At 56.3% G+C, this 14,741-nt stretch overlaps 1 protein-coding gene and 1 long non-coding RNA gene across 2 annotated transcripts in view; one reads left to right on the plus strand and one right to left on the minus strand.

Moving 5' to 3' along the window:
• Positions 1-3,902, plus strand: part of NFASC (neurofascin) — an 87,757-nt gene extending 83,855 nt beyond the window's left edge. Inside the window, exon 30 of the mRNA XM_046683357.1 lies at positions 3,377-3,902. Coding sequence (XP_046539313.1) covers positions 3,377-3,608 — 232 coding nt within the window. The 3' untranslated portion in view covers positions 3,609-3,902. The remainder of the gene's footprint in view (positions 1-3,376) is intronic.
• On the minus strand, positions 3,375-9,538 carry LOC124250988 (uncharacterized). Its single transcript, XR_006891659.1, has 3 exons — positions 4,340-9,538; positions 3,921-4,026; positions 3,375-3,505 (listed from the first exon to the last, which is right to left on the minus strand). It is a non-coding gene; the product is annotated as an uncharacterized LOC124250988 (long non-coding RNA).
• Positions 9,539-14,741: the final 5,203 nt, after the last annotated feature.

Consider the following 14,741-nt stretch of genomic DNA (forward strand, 5'->3'; position numbering starts at 1 on the left):
CTCCTGCTTGCACCCAGCGCCTGTCAGGTGGGCTGTCCTCCCCGCCCTGAGGCGGCCCCTCCCCTCAGAGCAGCTGGCTGGGCTGAGAGGCCACTGCATGGCTGTCCTTCCCCGCCGGGTGTCACCTCTGCCTCTATGACAGCGCCTGCTTGTCCCGATTGTGCCCAACAAGGCTGCCTGCCACCCCCCCAGGAGGGACCCCACCTGACACACTCACACCCATTCGATGTATAGTACTTCATTCACTCAACTGCACGGCTCAGGGTTATTGAGCTCCTCATATGTCTGTTTCCATCTTTCCACTCTGAAAGCGAGCCCTGGGTCCCCATGCTGTGAGATGAGCTCAGCTCTCAGCTTCCTCTCACCCTAACCCTGAAGATAATGACCGGGGGGAGGCCATGCTCTCTTAGAGGCTTGGCTAGGTGAGGGGTGAAGGGCAGTGGTGTTGGGGAGGTGTGTGTTCTGGGCCTTTTCTCATGAACTTGAATGATTTCTCTGGCCTCCAGCCTACAGTAGGCCTTAGAGAGGCCTCTGCCTAGTGCCTACCCCAAATGAGAGGACAGAAGCCCAGACCAGGAAGTGACCTGCCCAAGACTCCCCGACTCACCACCCAGTGAGCTGGTGGCGGAGCTGGAGAGGCCAGCAGCCCGACTCCAGCTCCTGTCGTTGTCCTATACCCATGATCCCTCCCCGATCTGGGCAGCCCTTTGTATCTGGTTAACAAAGTTGTAATCTGTCCATTTTGATGGCAAGTGTGTTTGAGTTAAGGAATGATGCAGGGTGGGTCATGGATGTCTCCCCAGACCAAGTGGGGTGGGAGGAAAGGCTCTGACCAGGGCCCCCTTCTCCAGCCCCACCCAGTTACTGTCTGGGGCAAGTCACCCCTGTTCTCCCCTGGCCCCTCCTTATCTTCTGTTCCTCCACCACTGTGCCCATCAGGAGCTTGGCAAGCAGGCTCAGATCAATGGGCGGCAGAGCCATGGCCCACGCAGCAGCCCGTCTGGCGGCTTATGGACCACGTCTATCCATCCAGTCCCCACACCCCCAGGAGGCTCTCCAAAAGGGCAAACACGAGAGGCCCCTGCCCTGACTGTCCTCAGCACCGCCTGGGAGCCCAGCTCCCATCAGTTCCAAAGGCCCTGGGGCTTCCTCTCCCCCAGACCCTCAGTGCAGCCACAGAGGAGGGTGAGGACCTCCTCAAACAGAGGGCCAGCCAAGCTGCGCGATGAGAAGCTGCTTCCTTGGGCACCTCTCCTTCCCAAACACCAAAGCTATGGGGCAAAAACACCTGCCTCCCCCCACCCTACTTGTGCCCCACTGACGGAGGCTGAGTGTGCACAAACGCACACACCACACACGCACATGCACACACCCCCTCGGCTCGGGCTGCGGGGCTGGCAGTCTGTGGCGTCCATGCTAGAGCCCCCACTTGATGAGTCCAAGAGACCGAAACTAGGAACGGGCTGAAATTCACACGTCAGAGGAAGCCCCAGGTCTCTAGCCGGGACAGGCTGAGGGGCGAGGAGGAGCGGCCCGCCTGGCTCCGCTCTGGGGCCTGCCTGCTGGGGCCCTCTCTGGACTCCCTCTGCTCCTCTCTCCCTTTCTGTCCACTTATTCCTCAAAGGTCTCTTGGAAGGTAGGCTGACAGGTGGCTAGACCAGGGCCCCAGTCATTCTAGTTTCTTTCAAGCTTCCCTTAGGAGAGGTCTGTTCTTTCCAGACCCAGATCGTCTTTCCCGAAAAAACCTGACACGCTCAAGGCCCTTCCCCCTGCTTCCACCCCGCTGGGGCGTCCCTGCCCAGTGGTTGCATTTAGCCTAGGTGCCTGGAATTCCCGAGAGTCACACAGACGCAGTCCTTGTGTTCCTGCAGGTGGGGTGGAGGGCCCTGGGGAGGGAGTGCCTGTGGAGAAGTCTAGCAGGTGGGGCGAGGAGCCTGGTAATGAGAATCTGGTGGCTCCCAAAGGTGAGTCCCACTCCCTGGAAATTCAGTGCAAGCTCAGAGGCCCACTTCCTCCTCTCGGGCCGCCTCTCCCGCAGTAGAGAGCACAGTGGGCCACTAATGCGCACGGCGCAGGGGGAGTGGGCTCGTAGCTGTCCATCTTCCAGCGCCCAGCGCCTCCTGCTCTGGCGCTCGGCCCTCCCCTCACAGCTGTCTTTGCCCAGCACCGCTGTTAGAAGTGAGAAGGCACTGCCCACTCTAGTAGCAACTCAGCTGGTTGGTTTCCTTGGTTTCCGCACACCCAGGAAGTGGCCTGGGGACAGGAGAAGGGAATGTGTCTGCTCAGACCGCCTGGCACCACTGTGGTCTCGCCTGTGAGGACCCAGATTCCCAGTTCCTGCTGCTGGTCCGCCTGCCTCTTGCCTGGGAGCTCACCTCCCCTCTGAAGTGCAGCCAGCAGCATCTGGCGCTGCCTCTGAGCCTAAAGGGCAGAGAGTTTTCCAGCCAGGGGAGGGATGGGGTACCTGGGCAGCTGCCAGCCCAGGTGAGCGTCTCACTTCCTAGGGGCGTATCCGGCATCCCAGGAGAAGACACCACTTTAACTACCAGCCTCACAGCTCTCCTCCTACAGAAGGGGCTTGAGGGCAGGGCCAGGGGCCTCAGCAGGCTGCCGGGCAGGATCCTCTGAGCCCCGTAGTCTTTGTCTCCAGGGGCTGGCCTCACATGCTTGTCTGCATGCCCCCCTCCTCCCACCCTCTTTCGCTTGCTGGGCCCGAAGCAACAGCATCTGTTTGTAGATAAACCCGAGAGCTGAGAGAAGCAACACCAAGACAGAGCAGGGCAGAGGTTTCTTTCTTTGAGGCCCAGACGGTTGCTTTTTGTCAAGGGCAGAGCCTTTCCAGACGGTCACAGATTATGGAGTCAGAGCTAGTTCAGTCCCTCTTGATGAAGACACTGAAAGGAAAGGGCTTTCCCAGGGCCGCAGAACCACACAGGGACGCGCTTGGGACTAGAACAACAGCTCCTTGATGCCCCATCCTTGGCTCTTCCCATCCCACCTGGTCTCACAAGCAGTTGGCTCTGCCTCACCATCGGGCAGCCACCCTCTGCCTGCTCCCACCACCGAGGGTGGCCCAGCCTCAGGGCGAGGATCCCAGGCCAGGAGTCCAGAAGCGTGGGCACCCCCGTCCCAGCCCTGCCCCAACTTGCCACCTCACTGTGGAGAAGACGCTTGTCCTCTCTGGGTGTCAGATTCCCTTCTATAGGACTGGCTGGACAGGGGAGGGCGAGGGAGGGCTGAGCCGCATGGTCTCTGAGGTCCTGTCCTCTGAGCTGTGCAGCACGGGTGCTTGGCAAGAGGCCAGCAGCCCTGTCCCGTCTGGCTTTGGGTGCACTGGGCTGGGCCAGGCCCTGATTCTCTGTCTTTCTCTGGCCAGTGATGAGGACAACAAGCCCCTGCAGGGCAGCCAGACATCCCTGGATGGCACCATCAAGCAGCAGGAGAGTGACGACAGCCTGGTGGACTACGGCGAGGGCGGCGAGGGGCAGTTCAATGAGGACGGCTCCTTTATCGGCCAGTACACAGTCAAAAAGGACAAGGAGGAGACAGAGGGCAATGAAAGCTCAGAGGCCACGTCACCCGTCAACGCCATCTATTCTCTGGCCTAGCGGAGCCCCCCCAGGGCACAGCCACCACTTTGCAAGTGAGAGGAGGGGAGAGGGGGAGATGAAGACACTGCAAAGCCACCACCATCTTCTGGGATGGGGGTTCAACATGGGGGTCTGCCAAGCTGTGAGGACCAGTGACCACCCAGCCAACCACAAGCCCCCTCCCAATGACCCCCCACACCCCGGGTTCCACCTGTTGGGGGAGCTGGAGCCCTGGCCGTGCTCAGCTGAGGGAGCCGGGCCCCTTGCTCAGCCTCGCAGGCACCTGAGCATCACCCCCACCGCCTGGCCCTGACCCTGGCACACACTTACCGGTCTCTGTTGCTTACGGGGCTTTTCATTGTCTTTATTTCTGCTCTGTGCATTTTCCCGTCCAGACCCAACGTCTCCATTTTCTTTTCCTTTTGAAGAAATGTCCCTGGAAAAAGCAAGAATAGGTGGATTCTCCCCCAGAAAACTGCAAAGACAGGCAAAAAGGACTGACCCGTAAGGAACGCATAGAGAAGCTGTAGGACGCCACCGCCTCCAGGCCGCGTGTTTCTGAAGGATGCCTTTCTCGGCGTATGCCTCCCCTCGCCCCCACCCCTCCACCTCGGCCTTGGTAGTTGCTGAGCTGGGCTTGGCTCCTTTCTGGAAAATGACAGTATTTAGTCAGGGAGAGAGTGGGCAGCCGCCTTGCCTCGCTCTGGTTCGGCCAGGCGCTGGGCTCACCTCTCGCTCCTTGCTCTTACCCTGCCGCTTCCTCCAGAGCGTCCAGGACAAGAAGCGCAGATCTGAAGGAGAGCTGGAGGAGCAGGAGTGGCCGCTGTTGAAAAGGACCTCAACTCCAGTGACCGTGTACCTCAAGCAGAAGAAAATCAGGCGTCTGGTCCTTGGGGAGCTGTGCTCACCTTCAGAGAGAAGAGAAGAGCAGGATTTGGACTTCCTTCCTCCACAGTGAAACCCAGGATGTAGGAGAGAGGGCCACACCCCCAGGCAGGGGCTGTGCTGCTGCCCTCAAGGCGCAGGGAACCCTGGGAGACACAAGCTTTGCCCGTGTGTTTGGGGGTGTAAAGCACTGCTCCCCGTTTCCTCTCTAGCAGATATCATCTCCTCGGTCGATTCTGTATGACGTTGAAATTTATGTGGTGTGTGGATGAGGCCCTGCTGCCCCTGGGACTGACCAGCGTGTCCTTTCCTTAGGGTATTTGCATATCCCGAGACCCTGAGGGGGCACAGCGTTGACAGTGCTGTGACACCTGGCCCGGAGGAGGCAGTGATCTCCGTATGCCTTATGCAGCTCTCATCTGTCCCTGCAGTTCCAGGTTCCCCACCCCTCCCTGCAAGCCTTGAAGCCTCCAGCCACGTGTCTCAAGGAGAACGGGGCAGCCTATGCAAGCGCCACAGCAGAACCCGAAGCAGCCACTCAACACCCACCCTGCATCCCGTTGCCCCAGATTGGAGACCCTCACAGACCTGCAGTTCTCAGAGAGCTGTCATCCTCCCCACCTAATCCATTGTTGAAACCAAAGGTATCCAGCCTCCGAGAGGGATCTCCAGCCTCAGAGTGACACTGTAGCTATTGCTGCAGCTGGAGTCGGTTTCAGGAGGGCGAAGGTGACACCCAGTAATGGACCACCTGCCACGGGCACAGCCTCTGAGCTGAGGCTCCAGCTGCTTGCCAGGGGGCCTAGGCAGGAACAGGGCTATGTCCTTCAGAGGCTTTCTAAAGCATCGTTTGCCACATGTTTAAGCCACAAAGGTATTAGCAGTGCTTGCATCACTCGATAATGAGCCAGGTGAAGGTCAAGCCCATAGACACATGCTCTGTGAGCAGGTAGGAAATCGGAGCCCAGAGCTCAGCCAATCATGTTGTTCTAAGCTGAGAGCGAGTAACTGTCCTTTGGCCCAAGCCACGTCCAGGTTTGCTGCCTGGAATCCCGAGAGGCAACTCTTGCATGATGAAAGGGGGCAGGCTAACAAGCAGGGGGCTGGGGAGTGAGCTCAGGGTCCCCTTCCCTGGCTTTCCTCGACACCTGCCCGGATACAACTGGGCGTTCCTGCGGCCCAGGCCCAGGTCTCTAAAGGGAATGTCAGGGAAGTGTGCCTGTGAGCTGAATTAACGGCCCAGCCTTTCTAGAAAACACTCTGGATCTGAGCATAGAAGTCAGTTTCTCAGGCCCTCGTTCCATACTGCACCATACCTGCTAGGAAACTCAGTGCACCGAAAACAGGCTCTTAGTGCAGGAGGGCGTCACCGTGCCCCTGCCCCTGCCTCTAGAAGGTCTGCTGCCCCGCCGGTGACTGGGGACGGGCCTCTGCTAGCCTAGAGTCTTGGGGAGAGGTGATTCCTCAGCCTGGATTTGCTCCCCGATTGCGTCCTGCCAGGCTCTGTGCCAGCCTCTTTCATGTAGGAAGATAGTGCCGTCAGCCCTGTCATGAGGCTGTCGTGCCGAGAGCTGACCTCACTACCACATGCTCACCATCCTCCTGGCAGGCCGGAGAAACCTGGGCTTGAAGAACAAAGTTCTCCCCAAGCAAAGATGGCGGATGCTTAGAGAGGTTGCAGGGTTAGGGAGGCAGCCCTTCTAGCAAGAGGGAAGTCCATTTTCCAGGGGGCCCACGCCAGAGTCCACCCAGCTCAGAAGGAAAGGGGTATCGTCCAGCACCCCCTGCCAACTGGGGCTCTCACGCAACCACCCTGAAACATACTAACAACGATGCCAGAAGAGGGCGACACCATTGGTGCCTCAGCCTGTCTGGCTGCGGGGGAGAAGTGTCGGTCATCTCACGGTGACTCTGGAAATTCCATTGCCTGTGCTGCGCTCCCACCCACTGTGCTCAGCCGTTAGAGCTGTGGCATCCATGCTCTCATTTGTCCATCCGTTGCTTAGACGCTCATGGACATCCAGTCTGAGCCAGACTCTGAGCCGAGGGTACCAAGGTGAATAATGAGGTGTGGCCCCTGCCCTCACAACGCTGACAGTCCTGGAACTGTCTTGGGACACAGTGGGCACTGGCTGGGAGCGCCTGAGTACCTAAGCTGACAAGGCTCCAGGCTCGAAGGGAGACGCTTTGGAGGGAGGACTTGGTCCGCAAGGCTGGCAGTCCAAACCTGCCGCAACAGTCCTGCTTCCTGAGCCTCTTTGCTCTGCCCCTTGGGGCAAGTTGCTTAACTTACGTGAGTTTCGGTGCCTCGTCTCCACTCCTCTCCCCACAGAGGGGCCTGGGCCCACCTGCAGGAGCAGGGAGGCCCGTGTCTGGGAGTACACCACTGCAGGGCCAGGGGACAGCCTGAGTTATGGTGCATAGGACATGTCTCCTTACCTTGCTTTTGAGGAGATGATTGAGCTTAAGCTAACGGGAAAACCAGAGCTCCCTTGTCTGTGGCCTTTGTCCCAAGAGGCTGGAGGCATCTGGCCCGCCCCCTTCCTGGCAAGTCCCAAGCTCTGGAGAAGAGGCCGCCTTTCCGAGAGCAGCCAGTGCCCATATTGCTGCCCCTGCAGGGGGCATCTGCGAGCTGGGCCCACATAGTGCTTTCCTAGTTAAGTTGCCTTAGAAAAGGGGTGGAAATAGATCCGAGGATATCTGTGGGTTTTCCAGCTAAGGGACTGCCTCCCTGCCCACACGCAGCACCCACGCCTGGGCACTCCCACACACGCACACACAGCAGACCAAGGCCCTCCTGCAGGGCGGCACGGTCAGGGGGAGCAATACAGATTATGACATTGTCTTGGAGAGGGTGAGTCCACACCCAGGCCCACTTGAGGTGGGATACAGAGGGCTGTGTACGTGCAGTGTCCATCTCGAGGCAGGGGAAAGAGGCGGTCCAGGCTGGGCCCCATCTGGGTAATTCCTGTAGGCAGAACCGAGAGAGAGTCTGATCCAAAGGAGAGGGACCCTTCCCCAGGAACATCACGGGCAGCAGCTCTTTGAGGCTCCTGGAGCCGTGTGCGGGTCAGAGCCAAGTCCCAGAGCGTGGCAGGCAGCCTGTGTGCTGGCAGTGGGGGTTAACCGCTTTTGCTTCGGCCTTTAGAAGGTGGCGCATTAACCCAGGAGAGGCGAGGCTCCTGGGCGTGAGGCGGGGCTGGTGTTGGGGTCGCCTCTCCCAAGGAGGATGGCAGATTCCTGGGATGCTGGCCAGGAGGCTCCCCCTCGGGACGCTTTGTCACCTCTCGGGCAGGTCCTGCCAAACACACGGTTAGGTCCCAGAAGGACGTCACCTGCCGGTCCTGGCTGAGCTTTGCATGGTAGCTTAGGAGGAGCAGGTAGGAGTCCCTGATTTAAAAAAATCAGAGGACTTAACTGAATGAAACAAAGAGCTTGAAATGTCAGGAGGAGGCACAGTGGCCTGGGCAGCACCCTCCCTTCCCTTGAACCAGGCAGGGCCACCCCCTGGGAACCAACCTTGTGGCTGTCCCCAGCCTGCCAGCCCCAGCCAGGGCAGCACCCTTTCCTCCCCTCCCCTATGGAGAACGGGCCTTCCTGAGACAGGTCCAGAGCAGGATAAGAGCGGAAGGAGGACGGCCATCCAGGGAAGCCACGAGACCCCACCAGTGTCTCAAGCCAAAACCAGCGCTCCTCTATCAGTATGTTAGCATTAGGTGGATGTTCCGTAGTGATAGGATGGAAAGGAAATAGATACAAAGGCGTCCGGTTTAGGACAGTTCAGATTTCAGCATGCGAAGGAATCAATGACTTGTAAAGACAAGGATACTAACCCAAGGAGTGAAGGGACTTGCCCCCTAGTCACACAGCTGGTGAGTCCAGGTGAGGGTAGGGCTTGAACCCGGGCCTTCTGACTCCTTGTCCAGTGTTCCCCCATCTGACCGCAGCTGCCTCCCTGGAAACACAGGAGGTGTTTCCTGCCGGTGCACCCTCTCATGCCTCTGTAGCACTTCTCCCACAGCCCCCGTGTTCCTCCCCAAAGGAAAGACACAAAGGATTTTTCTGAGTCCAACACCAGTCAGTCTCTGCCAGCCTGTGGTGGACCTGGCTGCGCGGTCAAGGGCAGACCCAGGCCAGGAGAAGAGTGACGAGCTGATGGGTGTCTGTCACTGTGAAGCCTGGACTATTCCCTGGAGTGGTCTCCGCTTCCTAACATGTTGGGCCCGCCGCACGCTGTCCCTCGGAGATGAGGGCGTGGAGAGCCCTCAGTCCACCCCGCCCTTGGCCGCAGGGTGCTGAGGGCAGCAGGGCCCGTGGGAATTGCCACTCTGGGAATTGCTGGGCTGGAGTTCAGCACATGTAAAGACTTCAGTGAAGCAATAAACACAAAAATCTGGGAGAAGAAAACCAGAAATTTGTGCACGACTCTGTTTCTTTTTCGAAAACGATGCAGATCAGATGACCCTGCCCTGCTCTTTTTTCTGACTCCCAGATTCGATGTCCTCAGTCAGTGTTGTCCCTCTGCCCGGCTCCTGGCTCTCTGCCAACTTCTTCACACTCCTTCGCTGAGCACCAGTTGCCTGTGACGTGGCTGCCCTCTGTCCTGGTCCCACCCCCAACCCTTGCTGAGCCCCAGGGACCTCTTGCCCTGCCCCCCACACACACATTTTCCAATTTGTTCCTTTCAGTGGGGCAATTTTTCCCCGATGTCTCCATCCCTTCCCGCACACCCACACTGAGTTGGTCTGACCTTTCTCCATTGGTTCCGTATTTAACTCGCACGGCAGAGTTGTTTTAACCCCTCTCACACTGTGTTCTTTCCTCCCTGCGAGCTGTTTTGCATTAACCAGTGTTGTCAGCGACAGTTGTGTTTCTGAGGGTGTTGCGCACGACCTTCAGCACGGACGACTGGGCCGTGGAGGGCCATCTAATACATGGACTTATAAACTGACTGCATGAGCAATGAAAAGGCCAAATTATTCAGAGTTTTTTTTTGAATCACTGTAAAAAAAACTGATTTCTTTTGTATAGAGAACACTAAACGTATAATAAAAGTTGTTCAAAATGGACTCTGGCCATGTGATTTGTTCATTTTCCCTAGTTAATGGGAGGTAGAGGGGATTAATGTCAGGAGATTAATGGCAGAACTGAATCAAGGGGTTTTTCATGGCACCTGACAGCATTCACCTACGGAATTCTGTGACATCACCCCCATCTTGAAGTCGGTCTTATTCTAGAAAACTCTTTGGCAGAATTTGTTTTAAACGTAGAGCGACTGGTATAGGAATGTGCACAGCTGTGGAGACACCCGGATTAAACGTCCCTGTGCAAGTGCCATGGCGGGGGATGCTGGGAGCAGGAGAGAGCCGCGCAGCGACACTGTGTCCAAGCGGCTCCTGTCCCTGCACCCAGCCCGGATGTGGGAGGACTCCAGCATGTGCCCCGCGTTGTGCCTGGTGCAAGAGAGACACTTAATATTGTCGAAAGAATGAATAAACCTGCTTACAACAAACCCAAAACCCCTCTCAGTAGACTCGCAGGAATCTCAGTCAACAAGCAGAGAGAGAAGGGAAAGATACAGAGGGCTGTGCTGGTTGACCGGCAACACTCAACCCCCGCCAGCCTCCTCTCTTCACGCTTTGGCCTGGAGTTGTGCTAATTCTCATTGAGAGGTGGTCCAAGAGCCTCTCCCAGGCGGGATGAATGGCAGGGGACCGCCCAGAACTTGTAGCCCCCTCCCTTTCCTCAGGGTGGCGTCAGGGCTAGGAGGGGCGGGCTGGGAGGTGGCTCTGCTCTCACAGAAGGATAACGGATGGTTTGCAGGCAGTAATGGGAAATAAGGGTGAACGATTCCCTGCAAATGCAGACCCAACTTTTGTGGACCCAGAACCAGCCCACCTCTGTTCACCTCCCTTCAGAGTCCTCAGAACAAATCGTTGATCTGAGGGGTTATGACTTCATCAGGTTAAAATGAGACCTTGTTTCCAGGTCTGCTCCTCCTGAACTGTGGGGTGACGCATTGGGTATGTCACCCCATGTCTCTAAGGCACCCTGTTCACTCCTCAGAACATGAGAAAGACCTATTCTCATCACTCTCGAGTTCACAGGCTGTCTCTGAGATTTGCCCCTCATGTCCATTTGCACTGTCCCCCCGTTAGTCCAAGCCCTCGTCCTGAACTCGGTGTCCTTGCTTCCTGTGTCACCGGTACACTCCCCCTTGAAACTGCAGCCAAAGGATCTTCTACGATACAAACCAGATCATGCGACTCCTTTACTTGAAACCATCGAGTTTGCTACCATACCTTCAGTTTGCTACCACAGGATAAAATCTAAACTGTGGCCTGTTAGACCTTCCATGATCTGACCCTTACCTCTGCAGGCTTATTTTTCACCACTCCTCACATATACCCTAAATTCTAGCCCTTCCAAGCTATTTTCAGCTCCCCCGACATGCAATGATTCTCACGCTCCTCAGCTTTGGCAAGTCAGTTCAACTCAAAAGCACCTATTAATACGCTGCTCTGTGCCAATGAATGACGTGAGGTAAGTAGGAGAGTGTTCCAGTCCTCGGGGAGCTCAGACTGTCATGGGAGACAGTCAAGTAAGCAGCAGCAATGTTATAGCATCTGGGGCAAAGGGCTCGATAAACGTGGCTTCAGTAAATGAATCACGGCCCAAAGATGGCTCTGCTTGGAACATCCGCCTCTCGACCTTCCACACCTGCCCTCTGCCGGATAATTGGTCATCACTGGAGTTGATGCTCACAGCCAGGCCTTGCCACACCGTCAGGTGCTTTCCTCTTTCCCATTTCAACCCCTCTGATCCTCTTTCTCCTACAGATCACCTCTCCTGAGCCCCTGGAAAGCAGGCTGTGGCCTCTGTGCCAGGTCACACATCTTTAACCATCAGCTCAGTCAACACCGTCTCAGGAGGTCTTCCCCGACACGAGATACGGTGTGCACAAGCACGTACATACACAGCCACCTCTGCACAGGCTGGTTTAGATCCCATGTCTCTCATGGAGTCTGACATACGACATTTGTTGTCCTTTTTTTTTTACTAAATTATAAACTTCCTGAGTATAAGAGACTATTTTTTCATCTCTGTATCCACAGGCCACGCCTCACACAGCAAGAACAAAATGAATGAATATGAATAAATGAGTGAATGAATGAATGAATGAGACAGCCGTTCCTTTGAAAGAAGAGGCTAGGTGAGTTCCAGATTTTTCTCATCCTCTTTGGATATTGGATATTGAATAGTGGACTGGATATGACATTTTGGGGGTGGGGGCACCCACTGGCCCAGTTTTAGACGAGGAGCCCCACTCAGTGGGACAAGTGGAGAGATGATGCATGCGTCTTATCTGAAGAAAGCCAACCTCAATTCAACTGAGGCCAAACAAAGCGGCTGCCTCTCTTCAGAGCCCCAGGGACCCCCAGCGTATCTGTCATCCCTCCTCCCTGTCTCCTGGAGGCTGTGCCTCCCAGGCCATTAGAAATGCTAATCTCCAGTGTGGAGTTGGATTAACCGAGCCAGTGGTGGGGGGACAGTCATCTTCCAATCTTTATTAAGAGTGAATGCTATACCCGCTCTTGCCAGCTGCCCCCAAAGAGATGGGATCTGGGAATTCGTTATAGCCCCTCTCATCAAGGCAGCCTCTACTGCTCACACCATATTGGGTGGAGGGGTGGGGAGCGCCCGTTTCGGCCTCCCCCTCCCCGCTTAATGCATCAGAGCCCATTTGTTTGATGTCGGCTCCTGCTGGAGCCTGGGCCAGGCAGTGGCCTCAGAGCAATTTGGAGCCACAGCTGTGGCCCAACTGCACAGCCCCCAACCCCCGTTCCCACCCCCACCACACAGCCCCTAGAACTTCTGCTGATTAGCCTCAGACCCCACGGCAGGCACAAAGGCCCCTCTTTGTGTAGACAGGGAGCTGTCTGGTAGGGTCCACAGACAGCCCTGGCTTGAGTTCGGTAGGAACTCACTTCACCCACACAGAGCCCGAACGAGAATTGGGACCCCTCAGCCTCCCGTGGGAGACCCAGCAGAGCAGCTGGAGGGCAGGGGGGTGTCTCTCTTAAAACAAACAAACATAATTACTTAGTATAAAAATCACAACTTCCCCCTAGCGAGGCTGAATCCTATTAAATGGAGGGTCCAGAATTGATCTGGGCAGGGGGTCTGCAGTTGGCAGCGGGAGAGAGTCCTGTGTAGCAGGACAGTGAGGTGGGGGCTGGGAGCAGAGGAGGAGCAGTGACAGGCAGAGGAAAGAGTAGAGCAGCCGTTCTCAAAGTGTCATCCCTGGACCAGCGGCATCACAAAGACCTGGGAACTTAGAGCCGTGCAAAGTCTGGGCCACACCTGTCTACTGCATCAGAAACTCTGGAATCTGGGTCTTAACAAACCCTCCAAGTGATCCTGATGCCGGCTCAAGTTTGACCCCAGATTAGAGGGACACAATGAGAAGGCTGGCACTCCAGGGTGGGACCTTCCCCGGGTCCCCCAAAGCATCAGTCAAGTCTACCCAGGTGATGAATTTGCTTCGTGCAAGGTGGGTATCTTATACAAGCGAGCCAAGTTGGTGAATTCCACATCCATTGTTGATGCAGCGTGCGCAAAGATCACAGGAGAATGTGGGCTCAGAGCACAAGCCGGCGGGAATTAACGAAAATTGTGGGAGAGACTTTGACTTTCACAGACTCGGAAACTGGCAGGAAACTGAGCCGTTTGTTCATTGGTGTTGAAGAGGCAAGAAGGCTCCAGATGGTGTTTGGGTCACAATACATTTACGTGACTTCAGAGGAGAAGGGGAACTCCTGGTGTGAGGCAGAGTGACGGGCGCTTGACGCAGCTTCTCTGTTACCCTCACACCAGCCCTTCGAGGCAGGCGGCCTCATACCCTGTTGTGCACGAGGGGACTGCAGCTCTGAATGGCCCAGTAATTTGCCGAAGGTAAACGACAAAGCCAGAACTAGCTACCAGGTCATTCCGACTCCAGAACCTCAGCTTTCACTCTTACATTTGGTCTGAATGGGCATCTCTGTGAAGAATTTGCCCTGGTGTCTGGGCTTCAGAGACATCCTGCCACAGCAGCCCCTGCCAGCTCGTCTGCAGGATCCATCAATGATCTGCCCCTTACTACTCCTCTCCGCTCCAGCAGGACAGGCCAGCTCCTGATGCCACCCAGGAGAGCCCCGGGGAGCCCTGCAGAGGGCTGGAGGTGCCGTGCAGCTCACGGTCATTGTTGTCATCCTTCTCCAGGCCTGCCTTGAGTACCAAGAAACAGCCAGGACTCTGCAGACAGGTCCAGCACTCACTGCGTTTCTTCATCTCTAAAACAGACTATAACTGTGGCTCCCTCGTAGGTTGTTGTAAGGATCAAATCAGTGAAAATGGGAAGAGTTCTAGGAAGAAGGCGTGATGCTAGTAAGCACTATATAAGAATTTGTTAAATTTTAAAAAATGAATGAATCCCCCTACACTTTGCCCTTCTTCTGCCTACTAGAATGTTCTCCCTAGCCTCTACTTCGTCCTTCAAAAGATCTACCTCCATCCTTCAGGGCAGACTCAAATCCCACCTTTTGTAACTGCCTTGGCCCACAGGGCTCTCTCCAAGGAGCTTCTCTTGCCTTCCTGCCCCTCCGCCCCTTGGCCGTCAGCATGAGCTCCCAAACTGCCTCTCCCATGCCTGGGCGGCCTGCAAACCTCGGGAGGGCAGGACCCACACCTCAGGCCTCTTCTGCCTTTGTGGCACCCAGCCCTGTATCTCGCGCAATGGATGCTCCACTGACCTTTAGGACTCAGTGGTCCCGCAGAGCAAGGAGGCCCTATTTGTATTCAAGCTGTATTTCCTTGCCCAGCTAGTCATTTAGTCGTGTGGTATCGACAAGGGTGGATGGGGGCAGGCGGTATTTGTCTTCCTAAAAGCCAGTTTACCAGCTTCCAAGTGGCTGGATGTGAGGGCCAGCGATGAGGATGGACAGCTAGATGCTCGACCTACGGCCCCGTTAATTTTCCCAGAGGCCCCTAAGTGCGCTCGTCTCCTTTAAAGACTAGGAACCCACCCTCACTTATGGGAAAGGACCGTCCGTCTTTCACCTCCGTCAGTCCCTCCCCTTCTAGCTCCAGTCCGGCTGCTAGGACACAGCACGACCCTCTACTCACCAGACAACCCATGTGGCAGAAGAGGATGAGGCCAGACATCCAGCAGGCCTGGGTCTGTCCTAAGAGAGAATGACCAGAGCACAGGCCTCAGCCAGGGCT

This window comes from Equus quagga, chromosome 13, assembly GCF_021613505.1.
Source record: "Equus quagga isolate Etosha38 chromosome 13, UCLA_HA_Equagga_1.0, whole genome shotgun sequence".
NCBI classification, from domain to species: domain Eukaryota; kingdom Metazoa; phylum Chordata; class Mammalia; order Perissodactyla; family Equidae; genus Equus; species Equus quagga.